At 55.3% G+C, this 24,007-nt stretch overlaps 1 protein-coding gene across 2 annotated transcripts; it reads right to left on the minus strand.

Moving 5' to 3' along the window:
- KASH5 (KASH domain containing 5) lies at positions 1-23,402 on the minus strand. 2 transcript variants are annotated; one of them, XM_044256895.1, is made up of 19 exons: positions 23,304-23,402; positions 21,188-21,325; positions 17,650-17,754; positions 16,980-17,166; positions 16,461-16,525; positions 15,194-15,260; positions 14,775-14,936; positions 14,186-14,303; positions 13,805-13,855; positions 8,466-8,543; positions 8,204-8,260; positions 7,867-7,926; positions 7,202-7,266; positions 6,946-7,033; positions 6,507-6,650; positions 3,900-3,958; positions 2,177-2,222; positions 1,249-1,313; positions 1-1,165 (listed from the first exon to the last, which is right to left on the minus strand). In XM_044256895.1, the coding sequence occupies exons 2-19, from the start codon at positions 21,228-21,230 to the stop codon at positions 778-780; spliced, it is 1,848 nt and encodes a 615-aa protein (XP_044112830.1). In that variant the 5' UTR covers positions 21,231-21,325; positions 23,304-23,402; the 3' UTR covers positions 1-777. The 2 variants fall into 2 exon arrangements, with proteins under 2 accessions (XP_044112830.1, XP_044112829.1); XM_044256894.1 differs by lacking the exon at positions 23,304-23,402 and having other exon boundaries at positions 1-1,162; positions 21,188-21,308.
- Positions 23,403-24,007: the final 605 nt, after the last annotated feature.

A 24,007-nucleotide genomic window follows, 5' to 3' on the forward strand; every position in this document is an offset into this window, starting at 1 on the left:
CCCACGACCCCGAGATCATGACCTGAGCCCAAGTCAGACGCTTAATGGACTGAGCCACCCAGACACCCCCACAGCTTTATCTTCTAAGGTCTAATCACGGCACATGAATGAACAGTAAGTGATGAGTAAGCTAGTGGCACACTGGTCCACTTCCTGCTGGCTGTTTGCCCTGCAGGGGACATCTGTGATGTATGCCCGGCCCATGTGTCTCTTTCCCTCTTTCTGCCAGGAGAGCAGAGAGGAGCTCAGTCTCCCAGCCTCTCTTGCAGCTAGGAGGGATCATAAACACTTCTGGCCAATGAGACATGAACACAGGTCTGCTGCTGGCTCTGGGAAGGCCACGTCTTTTCTTTATAAAGAAAGGAAGGGACAAGTCCCCTTCTTCCAACAGATGTGATGTATGAAGCCACACCTGCCGGCTCCTGAGCAAGACGGAAGGGCTGAGAGGATCACAGAGAATGATCGTTCCCTCATCCCCCAGGCTGTGGAGACTCTGAGCTGTGGGCTCATAGCTGCCCTCCTCCAGACTTGTTTTAGGAGGAGGATAAACCCCTAGTATTTAACCCATTGTTGGGTGTGTTTTGCTATTGCTCAGAAATGTAGTCACCAGTGTTACAAAACCAAAAAACTTCACATAAAAACTCAACACAGGGCTGCGGATCCTGGAGCACTGTATCTAGCGTCCCCGAACCGGAGCCCTCCCAGCTAACAGCACAACAATGGTAATAACAGTAGGATTCCCCGGGAATTCTCTGACTAGACCTTGCTCTGAGTGGCTCACACTGGGGGGGGCTGGAGGTAGCAGAGCTGGAGGTGGGGCCAGGTGGGTGGCGGGGACTGGCCTAGCAGCAGGACAGACAGCAGCAGCAGCAGCAGCAGGCCCAGGACGGGGGCCGGGATCAGTGGGGGCCGAGTGATCCTGGTGGGAGGCAGCCCAGCGCTCAGGGAAGGCCCCAGGGCGGGGGGCTGCTGGGGCTGTCTCAACAGGGGGCAGTACCCCAGCGTGTGCCGGCCACCCTCATTCTGGAGATGCCTTGGGGCGCACCTGAGTGGCTCAGGCTGCAGGGAGGGCAGGCAGAGCTGGCCCCATCTGGGTCTCCTGATTGGGACCAGCTCTCTGGGCACAGGCACCAATGCTTGCTGCGGCTCAGGCTCGGTGGGGCTGCTGGACAGAAAGGAGGGCGAGGCAATCACGCTGACCTTTTCCTCCGCCTCCAGGCCCCTTCCAGTCCCGGTGAGTCCTGTTACCTCTCAGGAGGGCTTCCCAGAACATCTCCACGATGTGGGTCTGCCAGAGGGCTGGGGAGATTGGCCTGGAGGGACAAAGGAAACAAACTTGAGACTGAGTCCTGGATTGGGAGAGTCCCTTGGTTCAAGCCAATGGACAGAAGTGACCACATGGAAGGGGGTGGAGTGCAGTGTGACACCCCACAGGGTTGGGTTCCCAGCTCTGATGCCTACAGCTTAGGAGAGATCATCCATCAAGTCAGCTGCGAGGAAACTGAGGTGGGTCCCATCTCCTTGGAGGGAAGGGGGAGGTAGGCTTTGGGGTCAGGCTGCTCAGAGAGACCATCTTGGAGGGTTTGGACCCCAAAGGGGCCCAGATGCCTGGCACACATTTGGGCTCTCATATTCCTACCCTGAGGACCCTGGGCTCCCTGCCTCTCCTCCCTGAGCTTCCCTCCCTTCCCCTGCCTGAGAATGGGGACGGGCACCTGCAACCACGCCTTGGGGCTTTGAGGAGCACAGCAGCTGGTGTGAGTGGTGCCAGGCGGGGGAGCTGTGACAGGCGCTGTGCCCCAGGGAGTTCTGGGGCTGGCTGGGGCGGGCCCACCCCCTTCCTGTGCGTGGGCGCATGTGCGTGTGCATTTTCGCATTCCGGGGGTGTAGCCATGTCTGTGACGCCTGGGGCTTAGCCATTGCGGCCCTTTGTGTGTGCTTGGGGGGGTCCCCTGGGAACATTCTGGCCGCCCACTGGCCCGCAGGCCTCCCCACACGGCGCTGTCCGCTCTCATTAGCTATAGCAAGGGCCTTGTTATCTCTTGGCCAAATGATTTTTCTGTCTGCTGGGGAGAAGAGGGGGTGTGGGTAAGGGCTGGGAAGAGCTGCCACTGTGTCACCCTCCTCAAGGCCCCAGAGTGGGTGGGGACTGGGGGGGGTGCTGGGGACTGCCTACCATGATCTGGGGCACTGCTTCCTCCTCTTCCTCTCTTCTGGGCAACCTGGGGGGGATAACAGAGTCACTGCAAGCATCTTGCTTCGGCCTGGCTCCTGTTCGCCCACTGTGGGGCTGGATGAGCCTTTAAAGCAGGGGTCTTAGTGGGGAGCGGGCATCACGGATGGGCCTGGGGGTGTCCTGGAGCCCCATGAGCAAGCTGTTGTGCATATTTGGCAGGGGAATTGTCAACAAACTCTCAAAAGAGTGTGTGACCCCCAAAAAGGGTAAGAGGCTCTTTTGATTTTCTCTTCCACTATCTCATGCTACAACTGGGAGCTGAGGCTTCTGCTCTCTTACTCTCCCAAACACCAGAGTCTCAGAGCAGAGACTCAGGGCAGGTGTAGACCCGCCCCCCACATCGTGCCTGTGGGGTTGTGCCACTTTCATTGAGTGTCAGTCTTACTGGACTTCCTTTAGGACCGGGATTCCAGAAGCCAACTGTGTGAGCAAGTTCCCCTACAAATCATTTCTCTTCGGTGGGCAAGCCCTCAGCTTCTAACCCTCTGAGGGTTGCAGCTTCCCGAGCCCCTGAAATACCCCTCTGGGACTCAGACCTCAAGCTGCCCAACCCAGATGCCCCTTGGAGACCTGGATGTCCATACCACAGGCTACCACCAGTACTGGGGACCAGGGGTCTAGCCCTCCAGCTGCCACCACCTGATACCCTCAGGACACAGCGCCCAGCGCCTCTCAAGGTCCAAGCCCTCACCCTGGTCAGGTTTAGGGGTCATGGGTTTCATCTCCTCCTTTGCTTCCAGCTTCCAGCTTCCCAGTCTGTGGGTCATACTGCCCTGCTCCTGGGAAATTCAAATGTCCAGCCCCCACCCCCGCTGCTGCTAACCTCCTTCTCTCTTCTCTTCCCCAGTGACGCAGGGTGGGGGGGGGTCATAGCTCTGGAGCCCTCCTCCTGCCCAATCTCAGCTTTCTCAGACAAGTCCAATTAGAGGCCAGTGGCAGGCGGCTCATTAGTTGTTACAGCCGAGAGCTTGAAGGGGGGTGTGGTGGGAGGCATTACAGGAAACCACAGGCCCCAAGGCCAGACCTGAGGAGGATAGGCCCAGACATCTCGTGCTTTATCTCTCCCCAGAGGCCTGCCGCTGAGCTTCCTAACAATCACAGGGCTGGGGCTCTGGACAGTAATGCTTACAGCACCCCATCACAGGATTTGAACCCAGGCTGTCTGATTCCGGAGTCGCCGACTATCTCCTAACTACCTGGGTGTTCTCCCTGGGCCAGTCTGGGCTTCCTTCATCCCAGGATTCCTTGGGGGCCTTGGGAGAGGTGTGTTCAGTGACAGTGACCCAGTGACTGAGCTGTCCCATCAGCCAGACAACTGTCTTCTTGTCTAAGAGTCTCCTATATGAGTACTGCTCCTATGGGACCCCATTCAAGGCTTCCCCAGGAAGCCTTCCCCCAGTTGGCTCGAAGTGCCAGATGTCCTCCCAGAACAGGCTGGATCAGAATCTGTCTCCCTCTAGATCAGGAGATGCTGAAGGCAGGGCTGGGGGTGGCTCATCCTGGTTCACAGGCCAAGGGTCACTTCAAGGGGAGGGAATGAATGAATGAAGGAGGGAATGAGGTGCAACTCCCCCCCAGGGCTTTTCCAGTCTTTGCACAATGTCCAAGAATGTGGTGTCACCCCAAGCCAGGGGGATGGCTCTGGAAGGAACAAGCTTCTTACCACATCGATCGCTCCTTCCTTCCTCCCTGAAGGTGCACTATCTCTCCCTGCAAGTGTCTCTGTGGGAAAAGGCGAGGGTAAGTTCCTGGGCTGTGATCCCTGCAAGAATTACCCACCTGCTGCTAAAACTTGTGCTCCTCTTGGGCTCCCTCCCTGGGTGGGGGGGCCTGGCTCTACATCCCCCCAGGCGTAGAAGCCAGACTCCTTTCTCCTCAGCACCCAGGACTCCAGGTCCCCCAAACCTCACACTCCCATGAGCTTCTCTTACTCACGTGGACCGAAAGGAAGCCCGGCATTTCCTTCCTGCATCCCCTTCTCCTCCCAGGTTCCTGGTCTGGGGGCAGCCCTCCCCACCTCCCCCCGCCGCCCAGCTGTTCTCTCTCAGGACCCAGGTCCTAGTTTCTCCTCCTTCCCTGCAGCCTCAGTCGCCAACCTGACACTGTTTCCTACATACATCCCTGAGCTCCAGGCTTGTGTACCCACTGACCCCAGGTAGCATCCTGGCCGTCCCTCAGGATCTCATTTCACTAGGCTGCAAGGTAAGTTGTTGTTGTTGTTGTTAAGATTTTATTTACTTGTCAGAGAGAGAGCATGAGCACGAGCAGGAGGAGGGGAAGAGGGAGAAGCAGACTCCCCGCTGAGCAGGGAGCTTGATGTGGGACTCAATCCCAGGACGCTGGGATCATGACCTGAGCTGAATGCAGATGTCCAACCCACTAAGCCACCCAGGTGTCCCTGCAAGTTAAGTTTGATGTCTCTCTCTTCTTCCTTCCTAGTACCCATCTCTCCTACCCCATTTCTCTCTGCCCATCCCTCCTCCTCTGTCCCAAGGCCCTGGCCTGCCTCAGGCTTTATTCCTCTGGACTCTTGCCCCAGCCTCCTTCCTGGCCTCCCTGCCTCTAGTCAGTCCCCATGCTCTCCATATAGGCTCCCCACTCCCCCGCCCACACCAGGGATCTTTCTAGAGGGATCTTTCTATATTGAGAGCTGACCATACCCCCTCCCTGCCCTCAGTCATCCTGGGACTCGATGGAGAAAAGTACAATCTCCCTGCTTGATTTACAGGTAATTCCTGTTGTGATCGGGCCCCATGGCTCCCCAGCCACCCACCACTCCCTCTGCTGCCCAACCGTGTTGTATAGCTTTCATGCCCCACATCATCGTGTGTGTGCTTTCCCCTGCCAGGAAGGCTTCTCTCTCCTGACACCGCTCAACTTCTCTCTCTTCTCCAAAATAAACTCAAGTGTGGGTTTCCCAAGTGACACCTCTCCCAGTCTCCCACCTGACCCAGGTCTTCCCTTTGCTGGGCTCCCTCAGGGCCTGGCCCCCACCTCTGCACACCCATCACCCTGCATAGGGATGGCCCATTCGCACAATCTCCCCACCAGGCTCGGAGAAGCTTTGCACCTTAGTTCTAGGACCCAGAGCTGGTAGCACCCTGAGGCCTGGGTCAGTGCTCCTTTGGATGGGGTGTCGAGAGCTCCCAGAGGAATTCACTCTGACTCACACCTCCTCAGAAGGATGTGACTCTGCCACCCATAGGCTATGTGACTGGGAACGTGTGACCTCTCTGAGCCTCAGTTTCCCATGGGTAACAGGATGAGGGGTGAGAATGCCTACCTTGCAGAGATACTGGGGGAAGTAAATGAAAAATCAGGGGCGCCTGGGTGGCTCAGTTGGTTAAGCTGCTAAGCATCTGCTCTTGGTTTCTCCTCAGGTCATGATCTCAGGGTGGTGAGATGAAGCCCCCTGTTGGCTCCGTGCTCAGGGTGGAGCCTGCTTGAGACTGTTTCTCCCTCTCCCTCTGCTTCTCCCCCAACTTGTGCTCACATGAGCTCTCTCGCTCTCTCAAATAAATAAAGAAATCTTAAAAAAAGAAACCAAACAGCACAGGCATTGAAGGGAAAATCTTCTCTCAACCCAGGGAGAAAGTGAGCAAAGAAATAAGGTTCTCCTTTAAGAACGGTGAACAATATATAATTCTGAAGCAGTCTTATTTTTAAGACAATGCAGTTACAGAACTGTTAGCAATATTTCCTTTAAAAAAAAAAACGCGACAGACAGAGAGACTTCTGGCACTAATAGATTAAAACCTCACTTTTCTGTTGTGGACACTGAAGATGAGTTGTCTTGGTTGTTTTGAAGGATGTGGAAATACTGCTCAGGTAATTACAGAAGTCATAAAACAACTGCCATGGCTGAGTTCAAGATTTCCACATGGGCTTTCTAAGCTGTTCTTATGGTGCCTTCTATCCCGAAGTAAAAGCTTAATGTATCTTTATGGTGTCCGGAGGAATGATTCACTTCGTGACTTGCCTCCGCAGGACCACTGTAAACGCAGGGCTTCCTGACAGTGCTTTCTCAACGACAAAACTACCACTGTGCAGTTTGCATTCGCTTTGTTTCCTCTTGTCTACTCCCCTGGAGGGCCAGTCCCTAGAGGGCAGGGATGGTGTCCTGCCTGGCTCAGGCCTGTGTCCAGAAGGCCCTTGGTCAATGTTTGCCCATGGAATGGGCAGCAAGCTCGTGGCACATGGGAGTCCCAGGGCTCTCTCCAAGCTCCTGGACTCTGGCGGTTTCGGACCCCCACCCCCAACCCATGCTCACCGGTGTCCCAGCTGGGGCTTCAGGCAGAAACTCCACTTCCTCATCTGTCTCAATGATGACCTCCTCCCACTGCCACACTCCACACAGAGGGCTGGAGAGAGCAGCGGCTGCCACTTCTTGTTTCTGGGAGAGGAGAAGCTGTTTCTGAAGACAGGAGGGCCAGGTGAAGGCAGAAAATGGGTCAGAGATGGGGATGGACACGTGCTGAGGCAGGGGTTGGAGAAGCTAGGTGGGGGGCTGTGTGGTGGGGGTGAGGCTGGGCTGGGGAGCAGGCGGAGGCAAGATCTGGGAAGGGTTTGGCAGCAGGACCAAGGATTGGGGTAGGAATGAGGTAAAGTACTGAGATGGTCCTGGGGGGAGATGGGGTGGGTGAGAATTAGGGCTGCGTCACAGCTGAGGCCGGCAGTGGGTTGGGATGTTCCCGAGGAGCCAGGCCTACCTGCCGAATGGCCTCAATCTCCACGCCCAGTGACGGGGGCAGCAGCCTGGTCCAGCCCACTCTTCTCGCCTGGGCCCCTTCCAGTAGCCTGGCCACATGGTCAAGAAGGGAAGGCTCTCTCTGCGCCTGCCCCTATGGGTCAGTCCACCCACTCTGGGGTAGCTGCTCTGCCCACCCTGTGGCTGCAGGTTGGGGGCTCCCTGCCTTTGGGCTCCCTTCCTGCCTCCTTTACTGATGTTCCTGATGTTCCACTCACTCATCCGGCCCCTCATGGGTCTGACTCAGCTGCTCCTCCAGATGTGAGATTTCCAGCCTCAGTTCCTGCAAAGGAGGGAGTGGGGGACCCCTGTCTTTCCATTCTTCTCTATCTCCTGGCCTTGGGCTCCTCTTACAGTCAATTCCACTCCCCTGACTTCTTTGGGCTCTTCCAGACATATATTACCAAGGGACAAGGGGAAGAAAGCAGTGACAGAAACTTAGGGAGCCAAAGAGAGACAGAGAGCAGCAGGAACAGAGAACATAAGCCAGCAGCCTGGGAAACTAAGAACAAGAAACATGGACCGACACAGACTTACAGAGAGGCAAAGACATGCGAGGGGCAGGAGACGTCTAATGATCAGGGACCAACGGAGGGTAGAGTCACCCCTGGAGACAGACAGACTAAATCAAGGAAAGGCAGACACACAGAGAGATGGGCAGGGGAAATGCATTGACAAGACCCCCACAGAGAATGAAAACGGACCGGAGGTGGAGATACACAGGGTGAGAGAGAGAGAGAGAGAAAGGAACAGAAGACAAGTGAAAAGGCCAGAGACACACACACTCCACAAGACAGACAGGGGCAGAAAGAGGCAGCGAATGCAGAGATGGTAGAAGAGCAGGGCCAGGGAGCGGGCCGAGGGTGGGAAGGCAGCAGGCTACCTGGGTGGTCGTTCTGTACTCCTCCAACGTCTTGGCCAGACTCTCCGCATGGCGAGTGCGCTGAGGAAGCCCAAAGCCCAGTAAGAGGAGGCCCAGCTCCGCCAAGATGCAGAGGCAGGGGTAGGGGAGACGGGCAGGGTGAGCTTGGGGGAGGAGCTATGGCCTGAAGGAGAGCATCAGGTTTCTAGGTCCTGTAGGGACAGGCTTGCCAGGCCAGGAGAACCCTCTGACCTCTCTGGGCTGCTTATCCAGGGATAAGACCCAGGCAGGACTCCCAGACCTTGGGGCAGGAGCACATGGAAGGCAAATGTTCCCTTGCCACGCCCGGGCCCCTCACCTCTGAGAGGACGGCATCTCGTTGGCAAATGAGGCGTTCACACTCATAGAGCTGCCGCTGCCGAGGAAGGAGTCCGTCCATCTGTCCGGCCTCCCAGGACTGGCCTCAGCAGGTGCTGCCCTCCCCAGTCCACCCAGCTCTCCCGAGCCCCACTCCTCAACCTCCCGTGATGTCTCTGGACATCAGCCACCCAGAGAGGGATTTCAGCAGAGCTGCCTGGAGCCCTGGGAGCCTGATGGCTCAATGAAGGAAGGGGTGGCACCTTCAAAACCTCCTTCTCCGTGGTCAGCTCCTCACTCCTCCTTTTGACTCCATCCCGCTCCGCCAGCAGCTTCCCGTTCTGGAAGAAGGAAGGACCACTTCGGCCAACAGCAATGTTAGCGCCCGCAGCTGACATTTCCTGATCACCTGACCGGCAACAATGAGCGTGGTGCTGAGCACGTTATGTATTTGGGTCCATTGAATCCCTCCACACCCCCCTACGAGTTCTCAGCCGTGATTTCTCTGTGTGTCACGGGTGCTGGTCTGAGGAGACAGGACCCACTTCACGGAGCTCGTAACAGTATCTGTGAGCACGTCTGAGCACCTTGCCCGTGTTACCTCATATCTCCTCTCCCATCGTGCAGATAAAGGCAAGTGGGGCACAGAAAGGTTGAGCCCCGTGCCCCCAGGCTGTACAGGAGGTAATTCATTGTACACACACGCTACTGTATGTTAATAAGCACAGAGCATTTAGAACAGTGCCTGGCACACACACAAATGTTCAGAAAATACAAAATATATGTTTTAAAGATACTTTCAAAACTTCACATTCTAAATATTTTCACACACATGTGAGTAAAAATACCAGTATAATGGACTCCCACTGCCCACCAGCTAGCTTCAATAATTATTTATATTTTCCTAGTTTCTTCCCTATTCTCCCAAGTTTTTGTTGTTGTTGTTGTTTAACATGACTCTAAACCAAACGCCAGGTAGCCTGTGATTTCTGCCTAGAACAACTCTGGCATTTTAACTTCCTACTTAAGTAATTGTTTACTTTACCAAACTCACAACACCATGATCACGCTTAACAAAAGTAATAATTCCTTAATCTTTCCTATATAATTCCTATATAATAATTCCTATAATCTTATATCAAACTTGCGGATTTTTCTTTGCTTTTCTTTTTTTCCATTTTGATTGTCTCGCAAAGGTCTTGTCACATTTAGTTTGTTTGTAGGAGGATCCAAACAAGGTTGACTGTGGCTTTTGGTTGAAATGTCTCATTTCTTTTCCTCTGACAATTGTCGCCCACCTGTCCTAATCCAGGTACTTTTGGGGCATGTCTTTTGGGGGATAAATCAAGTTATTTGTCCTGTAGAATTTGTGCATTCAGATTTGGCTTCCGGAGTTCTCATTCCCTCCATAGGATGTTCATCGTATTTGTCCAACCTCTTCATTTCCTTGAAACTGGTGGGTAGATCCAGGACCCTGTCCAGGCTCCTGTTCAATTTTTGGGGGAGGAAGATTTCCCAGGTGCTGCTAATGCAGGTCACGTTGTGCCATTTGGGAAGAATGTCATGTCTGGGTGTTAATGTTTTCATTGGCTTCACCTTCTGATTTTACAGAGGAAATTGATAAGTGGAGAGGCTAAGAAACTTGGCCAAGGTCACCTGGTGAGAGAGTGGACTCACCAAATCTGACTCTCTCTGGGGTGAGACGCAGCCCCAGGTGAGAATGGGGAACAGCTTCATTTCTGGCCTCAGGGAGCTCATCGCTAGAGGTGGGGACTGGTGCCGAAGCAGATGATAACTGAGGAGGCGGACTCTGATGAGGCCTAGGGCCTGGGCCCTGTGCAGCCTGGATGAGGGGCTTTCAGAAGTGGAAGGGCTGGGCCACCCTGAGTCCTCCAGGGGGAGAATTATCCGAGAAAACAAGGGGGCCAGGAAAGGGGCAGCCCATGCCAGCTGTGAAATGGGATCTGAAAATAAAATCCAATCCAGTTGGCCCCCAATCCAGTTGAGAGTTTCCAGGTACCAAAACTTGGTACCTTTGGTTCCAGGTACCAAAAACTTAGCAACTTGTGCTGACTTGGATGTGTAGCAGCCATGGGCAAAAGCATTTCAGGGCTGGGAGGCAGTTGGAGTTCCCTTGCCACGCCCCTCCTCCCCATGCCCCTGGGGACACCAGGGCCAGTTCCGCCCTCTCTCCAGCTGGCTGGGCTCCAAGTCCTCCATCAGCCGTCCCTCCTTCTTGGTCTCCTCGGGCCTGGGCTGCCAGGTGAAGGGCAGAGGAAGGACAGGCCAGGAATGCTGTGTCAACATCTGTCCACCTGGTGGGGATTTGGAGGCTGGATTCTGGGCTGCCCAGCAGGGAACCTGGTTACTCAGCCTCTCCTGCCTTCTTCTGCAGTAACCTGAGCCCTGCTCTGAAGATTCTCTGTAGGAAAGCCGAGTATCCTGAGTGTCCCTTACACCAGCATTATTCTCCTGTAACTTGAGAACTCGATCTATAGATGCTCTGTAGGCTGCTGTGGGCAGGGGAAAGGTAGGGAGGGAGGCAACCAAGAATAGCTCCGGTTTATCGAGCGCCTAGGATGTACCAGGCGCTGCTCAAGGCACTTGACCTGGCAGCAGGCCTTCTGCACTGGGAGGAGGCAGAGATTGCTGGCTGCAATTCACCCTTTCGAGTCCTTCCGCTTTCGTTGGGGGTCCGCTCTCCAGGTGGGCAAGTGGGTCCTAGCCCCACTCTGGAGGGGTGAATAAGAGGAAGATTCGGCAGATCTCGGCAGATTCAGGAGAACTGACTGGTTAGCTAATCCAGCAGCCATTCTCCCCCCCTCTCACTTGCTCATCTCCCACTCCAGAGGCAGAGGAAGGTCAAATATTCTCCCAGCATCCCTTCCAGCTGGGGATGTCATGTGATCCAATTCCTGCCAGCGTGATGGAAGAGAGGTATGCTGGGATGGTGGGTATAGTGGGGGTGCTTTTCCCTCTGACGAAAGGAGAGCCATGGGAGGAGCATTAGCTGGGCCCGCTTGCCCCTCTTTGTCCTGCTTTGAATAAGACCTTGAGGGTGGAGCTGTTGCAGCCATCTGAGATCATGAGGCCATAGGCCAATGAACAAGCCCGATTCACCAAACCAACATGGAGAACTTCAAAGTCTCTTGTTAAGGAAGTGAGTGTCATTCAGATTGAAGCCACCATTTCCTCAGTGTTCTCTTCCTTGGAGCTGAAAGTGTTTTGGCCCATCCAGGATTGGAGTGCCCATACCAGGGAGCGGTTTGGCTATAATCATATAATGTCACTTTGGCCAATAAGATATAAAGGGAGGTTCTGCCATGGGGCTTTAGGGAAAATTTCTTCTTGTTCTTTCTTTTTTTTAAAGATTTATTTATTTATTTGTCAGAAAGAGAGCACAAGCAGGGAGAGCGGCAGGCAGAGGCAGAGAGAGAGAGGCAGGCTCCCTGCTGAGCAAGGAGCCCAATGTGAGACTCGATCCCAGGACCCTGGGTGGGGTCATGACCTGAGCAAAAGGCAACAGCTTAACCGACTGAGCTACCCAGATGTCCCATCTCCTTGTTCTTTTTTTTTTTTTTTTTATGAAAAAAATTTTTTTTTTGGTTTTTTTTTTAAGATTTTATTTATTTATTTGACAGAGAGAGATTACAAGTAGGCAGAGAGGCAGGTAGAGAGAGGAGGAGGAAGCAGGCTCCCTGCTGAGCAGAGAGCCCGATGCGGGACTCGATCCCAGGACCCCGAGATCATGACCTGAGCCGAAGGCAGCAGCTTAACCCACTGAGCCACCCAGGCGCCCCCATCTCCTTGTTCTTAAAGAGAGATGTTCTGGAAGAAAACAGTCACATCCTGTCTGAACCCCATGCCTCGCACTGTGGCAGCCATCCCATGGTGAGATTCCCGTCATCCCAGTGGACGGAATTTTCATGGAAGAGCCAGAGAACAATAGTGGAAAAATTTTGGATTTAAATGTAAAACTCAGAGGTGCCTGGGTGCCTCAGTTTGTTGGGCATCTGCCTTTGGCTTGGGTCACGGTCCTGGGGTTCTGGGATCTAGTTCCACATTGGGCTCCTTGCTCTGCGGAGAGCTTGCTTTTCCCACTCCCTCTACCTCTGCCTGCCAATCCCCCTGCTTGTGCTCTCTTTCACTATCAAATAAAATCTTTAAAAAAAAATAGTAAAAGTCATAATACAGATGTAGGACAAAGAGATTTGGGGGGATCGGGCAGAATCAGTATCATTGTCTGGACTGGGCAGAAATCCTTAGGGCAGGGGAGGGGTGGAGGAGGGTCAAAGAAGAGAGTAGAGGGAAAACAGGCCCTGTGCCAGCCCCAAGCCCCAGGTTAGCTGCGAGGGATGGAGGGGAAGGTTGCAGTTGAACCACACTTCCGCTGGGATGTCTGGGAATCCGAGAGGGAGCATTTCTCAGCTCAGTCTCAGAACCAGCAAGGCCTGTGAATAACAGAATGGAGATGGCTCTGTGAGGACTGGAGGTAGAGAGGCCCAACAAGGCCCCTTGTGGCCACAAAGTCTCAGGAAATCAGCTAAGCCTCTTCTATGGCCCTGGAACGGTGTGGGAGGGGCTGAGGGAGTACCCCAGAGGCCCTCGTGTCTTGGTGGCTCCAGAGGGCCACTGGCAGCAGATGCAGTGAGAACTGGATGTCCAGAGACCAGGGCAATGCCAGCCTCCCAGGGGACACCAGCGTGTGGTGGTGACTAAGGCTGAGGACCAGATGGGATGATGAGCGTCAATCTTGTGACCAGCAGAGAGAACAGACGTTGAGGGAGGACGGCAGCCTCCTGGAGCACTGAGATGCCGTGTGGGTCTTCAGCCACTTAGATGGCACCTCGCAGAGGGGTGGTGATGAATTTCATCGACAGATGAGTTTCAGTTTCCACCTAAAAAGGACTAGGTGGGCCCAGATGTACTAAGATCATGTCCTCTGTATCAGAAGAACGGGGCTCGAATCAGACACGTGGTTGAACTGGGCCGTTGTGGACACTGAGCTAGGCCCCCGGCTGAGCACTGTCATTTGTTTCTAAGACAATCCTGCCGAACAGATAGTCTCCTCCCCTTCTCAGAGAAAAAAGCAAAGGCTTGGGAAGGGGGAGTCACATGCCTGAAGGTGGCAGAGATGGGATGTGAACTCAGGGCTGACTTCAAAGCCTGTGTTCTTTCTACCATAAAAAATGCTAACATATGAGCAACAGGGGTAAACTTCCAGCAAGCACTGCCCATGGGTCCTGCCTTGTGCCTAAGACTACAAGCATCTCCGTGTTTAAATCCCTCACCACCCAACGAGGGAGATCATTTTGGCCACTGCTACAAGTACAGAGAGGAGATGGACCGACCCATGCTTACGTAGGCAAACCCAGTACAAGCCCAGGCAGTCCGTCCCATGCCCCAAAGTCTTACCAACTAGGGCACGCAGCGCTGTGACTTTCAGAGACACTTGTACATTACTGGCATTCTGGAATCTCCCTCTACAGACGGTCAGGGTATTTGGGTGCAGGCTGCTGGAGGTGTCTGGGGCAGCAGGGGTAGGGCGGGATATCCCTGGGACTGGGCTAGGGGTAGGGGTGGGCACTGGGCCTCAGCTCACGTCCTCCTGCAGAGTCTCCATCTCGGCCACCAGATGCTGCTGTTCCTTTTCCTGAAAGACCCCAGAGGACAAAGGCTTCTATTGGGGCCTCCTTGCCTTCTCCCTTCTCCCACACCTGGGAACCCATCCTGGGTCTGGGTCATGGAGGAGCAAGGCTGGGAGAATGGGTCTGACAGCCCTGATGGCTCCTGTTGTCCCCTCTGTCATGAGAGGGGTGGCAAATAGATCTGGACCCTGAGTCTGGGGAAAGCAGGACCTGGAGTCAGGGAGGAAGCTGGGGTAACCTCTACCCGTTCCCATTCCACTGTCAGGTTCTGTTGCTCAGACTCTAAGAAAGGGGGAAGGAAGATGACACCTTTGTACCCCTTGCCCAGAACCCACCATCTGCCGGGCCTGGGCCAGGAGGCTGCGATTCTGCTCCTCCAGGCCCTTGGCCAGCGTCTTCAGGTCCTCCAGCTCCTCGTCCACGGCCTTGGCACACTGCAGGGCCTGCTGGGTGCTGAGGGGAGCCGCACGCGAGAGAAACAGAGACCAGAGAGACAGAGCCACTCAGAGAGTCGGAAGCAACAGAGAAATCCTGACAGGGACCTGGGGGGTGGGGGGGTGGGGCACAGAAACCCAGAGGGAAAAGCGGGGAAAGAACCTAGTACAGGACACAGAGATCCCGTTTCTCCCTATAAAACTCAAGGGGGTGGGACAGAAACCTGGAAAGAGCAGGAGATTAAAATAAAGGAAATGTGACAGATACGAGAAAGACCACAGGGCAGGCATAGGCTGCAGATATGGAGACAGAGAGAAGAGTAGAGAGGGGAGTCTGGACACAGAGAAGAGTAGAGAGGGGAGTCTGAACCCAAGAGGCTGAGAGACAAGAGCCAGGGAAACACAAAAGAGAAAGAGGAAGAGAGCAGACGGGACAGTGCAGGGTGGAAGGCAGGGCAGAAGGTGCAGGGAGAGCACGTGGAGAGCCCACCTGCGAAGCTGTTTGCGCAGGGTCATGATCTCCTCCCCGAGGCGTGTGGACCCCTCCTCGGCGGTCTCCAGGCTGCGCTGGAGCTTGGAGTTCTCCCTGGCCAGCCTGCGGTTGCTGAGCTCCAGGTCCTCCAGGCTGCTCAGCAGGTCAGCAGTGGTGGGCCTGGGGTCAGGGAGGGGCTGATCACTGGCCACAGCTCCCACCCACTTCCCTTCCCAGGTGGGGGCAGCGGTGGGGGGGGAAACGAGGCTCTTCTGGAGAATGAGGAACAGGAGAGAGACTGCCCTGCTCTCCAAGGCCTAGCAGCACAGCTGCTCCCACAACCCGTCCCTCACTCCCTCTGAAGGACCCCACTCGAGCCCTATGGCAGGGAGGCTGGAGGACATGGGCTGTGGGGAGGTGTGGGGGGGCATAGGTACAGCTCAGCTCTGGGGTCTTCGCCTCCAAAGCTCTCTAGGTTGGCTGGCTCCTCCGCTTCTGGGCATCCTGGAGGGAGACAGACAGAGGGTGGTGGGCTCCTCGGTGACCTTGGGTGTCGGGGGCCCCAGGACTTGGGCTTGGCCTCCATTAGCCTCACCCTCGCATTTGCCCTGGGCCATCTCATCTGCTCCTGGGGCTATGATTATATCCACTATCTGAAAGTCCTTTTGCTCACTGATACCCTGAGCTCAGGCTGGAACTCTCTGGAAGCCCTGAATTCATCACAGCACTGGGCAGCAGCACCTTAGCTACCCCCAAACCTGTTCCTCTTCCCGATTTCCTTCCCACCCACTCACCTGGTCACTGGGCTGTCCTGGTTCCCTTGTTCCTCCTCATCTCCACAGTCCCCCCGATTCCAGACCCTCATCTTCCTCCGTGAATCTTCTCCACGCTCCTTGCTGTCTCTGCCAGTCCTAGCTCAGGCTTCTCCCTCTCCTCCTGGACCCTCACCACAACCTCATCCCCAACCTCCTGGCCTCCAGCCTCCTCGTCCTCTCCCTTCCCCCACCCAGAGGGTTGTTTCCCTTGTCCCTTGACCTTGCTGAAAGGGGTCCAAGGGAACATCAAGAAAGCTGTGATTATTATTATTTTGCTTTTGTTTTGTTTTTGTAAGGTACAACAGGAACACTTTTTTATGGAGCACCTCGTATGTGTGAGGTCCTGGGGATAAAATGGGGGAAAGGATCAACTAACCAAATAGCAGGACAGGGAACTGAATCAGATGGTCAGATTTCTCCAGGAGAGGAATGTGGGTCTGTGAGTGAGCCCGGACAGTCAGGGACCACGGCCCGGGGCATTCTCTGGCTTCCCCAGGTGTGGGAGGTTTAGGGTTCTGAAGAGCGTGGTGGGCAGGCACCTAGTGCATTCCAGGCTGAGCCAGGAGGCCAGAGGGAGCAGAGACTAGAGAGTAGGCAGGAGCCCAGTGATGCTGACAAGAAGTAGGCAGGGCCTTGCAGGCCTCTATAATAGGGCTGCAGTTAGGAAGAGGACTTGGAACCAGCCCCTGAAGAAAAAAAAACCCCAAAGCTCAGGGAAGGTGGGGAGGAAGCCATGGAGGTGCCTAGAAAGCCAAACTCACAGCTCCAGGAGAGAGCAAATGTTCCAGGGGTCCCACCCAATGTCCCTGGCTCCCATCCCCAGGTGGGAAGTCCCTCCCACTGTCTGACCCTGGGCCTGCCTGCTTTGTTCTATATATAGTAGTCTCACCAGATGGCGGTTGCTGGGAGGTCAGGGCCCCCTTGAAGGCTGTCTCCTCTTCCAGCTCTAATCCCCTGTATCAAAGGGATGAGGCTTAGAGCCCCCTGCAGCCACCCCCAATCCCGACCAGCCACGCAGGGGGATTGCTGGTGGCGGGAGGAGGGGCCAGGTCAGGTGAGAGCAGGAGCGCTGGCAGCACTGCGGTGGGGAGGAAGGTAAGGCCAGATGGCAAGAGCCCTGAGCCAGATGGAAAAGCAGGAGGGGCAAGGACTGGGTTTGGAGAAGGGATGGGGAAGGGCCTCTGTCAGCCCCCCAACTCCCCCACATCTTCCCTTTCCTTTTTACTTCTGCCTCCCCATCCTAGGAACTTTTTCTTCAGACCCTCCACCCCATCTCTTCACTTTTCTCTCATCCTCCTTCAAACACAGAGGGTCCCTGTGCCCAAAGAATGCTGGCTGCAGTAGGCAGGTGTGAGGTTAGATCTTAGGAAGGACTTTCCGGGGGAGGGTTATAGGTGCAAAGACCCACCCATCCAACTGACAGGCAGCGATCCAGTCCCTCATGACGGCCAGAAAGGTGTCCAAGTCCACAGTGGCCTGAGGGCCCTCCCCATTGGGGTCCAGGTTGCAGGCCAGTGTTTGGAGGCGTGCATCCTGGGGGTCCTGTCCTGTCACAGCCTCCAGGTACGCTAGTACGTGGGTCACAGCCACAAGGCCTGGGGACAGAGCATGCCGTGAGGGAGTCTGGGGCAGGTGGGGCAGAGGCAGGTGATGGCTTGAAAGTAGGACACCAGTGGCTGGGCTGGTGGCACCCTGTACCACAGCTTAACCCAGACAGTTTGGGCAAGTCCTTCCCCTCCTCTGAGTCAACCTTTTCACCTGGAAATGGAGCCCGGCCATTGTCACTCACAGGGTGGAGCACGAGGGCCTGCTGTACCCCATCAGGCCCACAGTGGCTGCTCTCCCTCCCTCTCCCCAGGCCATACACCCTTCCATTAATGTCCTCACCCTGAACGGCCTCCATCCCTTTATCCGCTTCCTTCCCGAAGCTTTCCACAATCACCCACCTCACCCTGCAGGCACCCCAAGAAAAGCCCCTTTTCTACGGCTCCCCAGTTCCCAGCAGCCCTCTCTGTCCCTTATTACTCCTCGTGTCTCCCAGGCCCCCTGCTGCCTGGCCCCCATCCTGCCCCCGCAACCTGTCCTCTGGGTGTCACAAGCTTCGAATGTAGAGTTGAGTATTTGCTCCTCCAAGCTCAGCAGCGTCCCGAGGCTCCCCTCCTCCAGCTGGTCCCAGAGGTACACTGGGGAGACAAGAGGGTCAGCCTACCCGTGAGAAGAAGGCCAAGAAAGAGTGACCCTAGGTCCTGTGCTCCTGCAGAGGGGAGGGAATTTATTCTGAGCTACTTGGGAGTTGGGGCTGATGGGGAACAGCAGGAAGCTTCAGGCGCACAGGGACAGCAACTTAAGGGTCTCTGAGTGGCTTCCTCGCTCTGCACCCTGAGGACGTGAACCCCATTTTTCATGCCAGGAAGTTCCCCCTGCTGTCTAATCCTTTGCGTCCAAGCCACTCAGGAGCCCAGAGGACAAAGGCTCTGAGATCACCCTTTCCTCTTCTCTTCCCCTGTTGCCCAGGCTCTGCTCCGCAGGGGGCTAGGAGCAGAGGAGGGCAAAGAAGAGAGGATTCTGGGAGGAGCTGAGGGTGAAGAAGGGCTCAGGAGCCAGGAACAATCCAATAAGGCGCGGGCAGCCTGGATCGATTCTGCCAGCCACATCTCCCGTCTCCCCGCCTGCATGGGGCGGGGGAGGGGAGGCAGGTCTCTCCTACCTGAATCCCCCGGCCAGGCTGGCATCATTGGCGCCCACAGCCAGGGGCCTGAGATGAGAGGGGGTGGGTGATCTAGGGAGGGCGGGTGGTGGGGGAGCAGTTAGGAGCTCAGAGAGCCCAGCCACAGGACTGTGGGCATGTCAATTCTACTTTCGGAGCCTCAGTTTCCCCACCAGTAAAATGGGCAGGTAGTGATTCTTTCCTACCTTACCAGGGCTGGGAGGGCTAGGTTTGTATATGGGAACAGCCCTCCCGACATGAACATGAACCCCACAGCAGTTGGTTTATTGCTGTATCCACAGTGTCTGTATATAGTAAGCACTCAATAAATGCTCCAAGATACAGGAGATCCCAGGAGTCGCTACGACTGGAAGTGACCTTCCAGACTCCCTGCCCTGCCCTTGAACAACTGGGTATAACAGCAGGCCCGGCACAGGTTGCAGGGTCTGACAGACCCAAGGGGAGGCCTGAGCAAGAAGCATAGACTCTCTGAGCCAGTTTCTTCCTCTGGAAAATGGGGGTGTTCCCTCCCTCCTAGGGGACAACTGAGATAAAATCTAGAAAGGCCCTGGGCCGAAGGCCTGGCAGGTGGTGGAGGCTCAGTCACAGAGCTGAATATTTATCTAGCAGTTAGTAGATATCCTTCCTCTTCTGGGGCTTTTCTATGAACCATGGTAGCTGCTATTATTAGCCACACGTTACAGATGAGGAGACTCAAGGCACAGAGAAGTTAGGAACTTGCCCCAGGTCACCTGTTCAACATATGAATGCTTTTTTTTTTTTTTTTTTTAAATATAGGCTCCGTGCCCAATGTGGAACTTGAACTCACAACCCTAAGATCAAGAGTCACAGAGTCTACCGACTAAACCATGCAGGAGCCCATAGGCCCTCTATCTAATTCCTTCTGCTCTCCGGGGTTCTTTGTAGAGAGCTAAAATTCAGCCCCTCAGGTCTGAACGTTTGAACCCATGCTTTTAGGGAAGTGGGGAGGGGACCCAGTTAGGGGACACCAGGGCCCCTCCTGGGGCTTTATCTCTTCTTGCTGTGCTCCCCATGTTACCCAGGAGGACCGGGAGCCCAGTGAGCTCATTCCCCAAGTCTGCTCAGCCAGGGAGAGCGGAGCCAGAGTCAGCCCCGGAGTTTGGTGCAGGGGCTTTACATGGGTCTACGGTCCCTTCCTGGGGCCCCTCAGGAACATGTCACTGCTTCTCCTATTCTCTTTCCTTCATTTCCATCCTCAGTGTCTGTCCCTCTCTTCTGTATGTCTCTGCCCTTCTCTAGTTATCTCTCTGACTCCTCCTCTTCATCTTGCTCCCCATACCTCTCTTTCCAGATCCCTGCCTCTCTATTTTCTTCCTCCTCATTTCTCCATCTCCGGGTTCTCTTCCCATATCTTGGTGACTCTCCCTTCCCCAAGCCTCTGTCTCCTTCTGCCACTCCCTCCGCTTCTCTCCCTCCCACCCGCAGCCCTCCTCTGTCTTCATCTCTCCCCGGTATGTCCTTCCTTTTCCTTCAGGAGCCTCCCAGAGCTGGCTCAGTCCACACCCATGGGAGCAGTGGCTGCACGCCCTCTGCTGGTGCCCACAAAGTTGCCATGTTAGTCACTCTATCCACCTGCCCTTGGGTCCTGACAACCAGGTGTCTGCCCTCCAGTCTTCCCCTCTGGAAAGCCTCCTAAGGCCAGAGTCCAGGCCTGTGGCCTTGAGAAAAGATGCAGGCTCTGCTGCTGGACACTGGGAGCCTTGAAAAAGCGGCCCTGCCTCTGCCCTAGGGTGGGAGCCTCCTCCCCCATCACAATGAGCTCTCCCACCTAGCAGGTGAATTTCAGAGAAGGCCACCCAGTGTCTTGTCTCCCTGCCTCTTCCTCCTGAAGCTGGTTTTCACGCGGCTTTGGTTTGCATCCATCCAAATAATCAGGGATTATAACTGAGCACCTACAAGTTGGGACATTGTTTTAGGGCAGCCACTTGCCACATGCGGTTCTTGAGTATTTGAATTGTGGTGCGTGTGAATTGAGATGCTCTGTTACTGTAAACTACACACCAGGTCTTAAAGCCCTGGTATGAAAATCAAAAGACTATCTCCAATACATTCTTATATTAATTACATGCTGAAAGGATACCATTTTGGATATAGTAAGTTAAATAAAAATCTATTGTTCCCATTTTGCCCGTTTCTTTTTTCTTCTAAATGTGGCTACTTGGGGCACCTGGGTGGTTCACTTGGTAGGGCGGCCAGGTCTTGATTTCAGCTCCCGTCATGATCTCAGGGTCCTGGGATCAAGCCCCGTGTTGTGCTCTGCACTCAGTGGGGAGTCTGTTTGCGGGTCTCTCTCCCTCTGCCCCAACCCCTCCACTCTCTTCCTCTCTCAAATAAATATGTAATTTTTTAAAATAAAAAAACCCCTAAATGTGGTTACTAACAAAATTTAAAATTACATTTACGGCTGGCATGTTGGACAGAGCTGCTCTAGGGACCGGGAATACCAGAGTGAATAAAACAGACCCCACCTCATGGAACTCAAGTTCTAGTGGGAGAGACGGAGATGAAACAGACAAACAGATGTCCGTGCTATGAAGAGAGGCAGGAGAGGGGAGAGAATGTGAAAGTAAGCATTTCGAAGGAAGTAGAGATCTGAATGAAGTGAGGGCCGAGCTGGCAGGTTGTTAGGGAAGGGTGTTCTGAGCAGAGGTTTCCGCTCTAGCTGCCCCAGAGCCAGTGAGATACACAGTGTCCAAACAGCAGGTCCTTCAACGACAGCTCGCTCCCCAAGTCCCACCCTGTGCCAAGGTGGAGGCTCAGACATCCAAGCCACCTCTCCCAGGTCCCCGAAGCACAAGCTGGCACCTGCTCCCCCACTGCTCCCTCCTTATCCCCCCATGGGGCAAACAGAGGGCCAAGCCACCTACTTTTTGCAGTGGGGCCACCCGCGCGACTCTCTGGCACATCCATGGGCCACCCTGGTTGTTCTGCAGCTGCTGGAGAGGCTAACAGCCTGCCTCCATCACCGGGAGGGGCTGACAAAGGCTCTCCGACTCTGAGAGCTCCTGGAAGGACAAAAGGGAATGGCCTCCTCAGACCAGCCACCCTGCCCCACCTGTGCCCCAGGCCGCTCTGGGTTCTCAGAACCTGTTTGCCCACCCCTGCTGCGACCAGAGCAGCTCCCGCTCAGACCTGTTTTATGGACTGGAGGTGTGGGCTGGGAAAATGGGGGGACGAGGAGCGGGCAGCAGAGATCAAAGAGGGGGGTGAGTGGATGGGGGTCATTGCTTCCTTGCTTCCCCCCTTCCCCCCTTTCTCCCCACAGCCCGTCAAGTCCCCAACCTTGTCCTTCCTGTCCTATGACTGTACCCATCCCCTCCTCTCCTTTCCTACAGTTCTGGGCCAGGCCCCATCCTCTTCCCCTGGACCCTCATCCCATCCCTCCTCCCTCGCCTCCCAGTCTCAAGGATCTTCCCTCCAGTCCATCCGTGCTGGGTCCCGGAGTGTTCTCCCTTGGCTCCCCAGCACCCCAGGGACTGAGCCTAGACCCTGGATCCGGCATCGAAGGCCGGGGATGGCCTGGCCCTGCCTGCCTCAAATCACTCTTGCAGTTCCAGGAGCTCTGAACTACATGCTCTCTCCCAAACTGGCCTGGCTGTTCCCTCCTCTAGGTCTCTGCCTGGGATCCTCCTTTTAGCCCTTCCAGTCTTGGTTCACACGTCCTCTCCTCTGGGAAAATGTTTCTGAATGAGCTGCTGTCCCTGGGCTCCCACACCACCCTGGGTGACAGACATTCTGCCGTATCAGCCTGTATTTGGAACTGTTGGCCTCTTTTGTGAGTTTGACCCCATCTTTCTCCTACTCCAACTCCTGCCATGGATCCCTGGGGCCCTCTGGCTGGTGTGGGACAAAGTGCTCCCTGCAATTCCTTGACTCATTTTGTCACTATGCTCCCCAATGGCTGACCTCCAGGTCCCTCACATTCATCACAGCCATAGGAACTCTGCATCTTTCCATGATCTTCCCAGGCCCAAATCACATCACACACACCACCCTCACCTGTGGCTGCTTCCCTGGGGAGCCTTCCCTGAGCCCATGGACCAGTTAGGGACTCCCTCCTCTGTGCCCTGACAATGACCTGTCCTGCTCCCCTCATAACCAGGTTGACTGGTTGTCCAGTATGACTCATTGTCCCAAGTCCAGGGCACTTTTAAGGGTGAGAAGGGTGTTATTAATAATTACACTGGACAACAGTGCCCACTGGAGCTGAACTGGGCACCCTGCGGCACATGGTCAACACAGGATCTCCTGGGGCCTGTCTGTCCTCACCCCACCTGCTGGTCACCCCTTCCCTCACCAAGTCCTCCCCCGACCCTGATCTCCCTGGCACCTGCTGGGTCCACACTTCTTGGCAGCTTTTAGAATGTCCTAGAACAAGCGGCCTTTAAAGGGAGACGGGTCCAGGGTTTGCAATGGGTGATGGCTGTGGGGCACCAGTGAGGGAGGGTCTGGCACTGGGAGCCCTGGACAGGGACTGGAGGGTAAACTCCTGGTGAGGGAGTGAGGGAGGGTCTTTGACAGGCAGGTTCGAGCAGGAAGGAGCTAGAAGCAGGTTTTAAGGGGGCCTGGATCTTAAAGGGTCTCTGACCAGGTTTCTGGATTTCTGGGGTGTCTGGCTGGATTTCAGAGGTCTCTTGAGAGGATCTGGGAGGGGACTATGACAGTTTTGGTGGGTTTGACGAGACTTCTGGGGCCCTCTGAGAGGACTTCGGGGGAGGGAAGGGAGCGTAACAGAATTTGGGGGGGGAGTCTGGTAGGCTCTGAGGGAGAATTCTGACACAATTTCGAGAAGGTTCTGACAAGATTTCAGGGGTCATCTACGGACTTCTTGCTGAGTCCTTTTCAGTATTTCTGAGGGTATCTGGTCAGGATTTCAGGAAAATTTTAACAAGATTTGGAAGGCCTTGATATTGGGGACGCTCCCCCAGGATGAGGGGCTCTGACAGGGTTTCTCTGGGGAACCTCGCCACAGCCAGGGCGTACCTGGGCCCGCGTCCCAGTCCCGGGACACCGCGGGGGACCACGACTGACCAACGGCAGTTGCAAAGAAAGAAGACGAGCGCGCGCCGTCCCCGCCTGGAAAACGCGAGAGAGCGCGGGGCGGGACCGAGAGCGCGCGCGGCCTCTAAACCCCGCCCCACCTGGGCTCCTCCCCGCGACGCAGGCGCGACCCGGGGGAAGGCTCGCTCTAGTCTTGTCGGTTACCTGCCACCACGAGGCCGCGCATGCGTAGGGCAATCAGGTCGCGCACCTCGCCTAGTGGAGCGGGCGCATGCGTATTGGCCGAGCGCGCCAACGCTGGAGGAATATGGGCTGGTGGGGGAAGCGAGGGGTGTCCGCGTCCCGTGTGCTGGGGTCTTCTCTCCCGCCTCAAGCTTGGGTGCAGTGGGCCCCAGCAAGGGAGATTTGGATTGAGGGACCCTTGTCCATCTCCCCACTTCTTATTAGCTACTAAGTCATGCCCTTTCTGCCGTTTGTTCTGTGCCAGCTCACCGTCACAATGATGTCCTACTCTCTTGCTCTATTACTCCTATGCGCTCTGTGGCTCTGGTCCCGGAAGGATTCTTTCTCAAACCGTTTCAATCATTCCTTATAAGAGAGAGTGGGGGTAAAATATTCCCAGTTTTCCAGGCTAGAGGAGAGAATTAATCCAAAATCGATTCCCCAGAATAGGGATTTGGGGGGCG

Source organism: Neovison vison, chromosome 7 (genome assembly GCF_020171115.1).
Source record: "Neovison vison isolate M4711 chromosome 7, ASM_NN_V1, whole genome shotgun sequence".
Classification (NCBI taxonomy): Eukaryota; Metazoa; Chordata; class Mammalia; order Carnivora; family Mustelidae; genus Neogale; species Neogale vison.

What these genes read in the sequence shown, in the direction of transcription:
- KASH5 (XM_044256895.1), bottom strand. Translation starts at nt 21,230, where the DNA reads ATGGATGTGCCAGAGAGTCGCGCGGGTGGCCCCACTGCAAAAA. An exon ending in GAAGACCCCAGAGCTGAGCT is followed by an intron (nt 14,937 to 15,193) that starts GTACCTATGCCC and finishes CCCTGACCCCAG; the next exon opens with GCCCACCACTGCTGACCTGC. An exon ending in TGGAGACTCTGCAGGAGGAC is followed by an intron (nt 8,544 to 13,804) that starts GTGAGCTGAGGC and finishes TCCTTCTTCCAG; the next exon opens with AACGGGAAGCTGCTGGCGGA.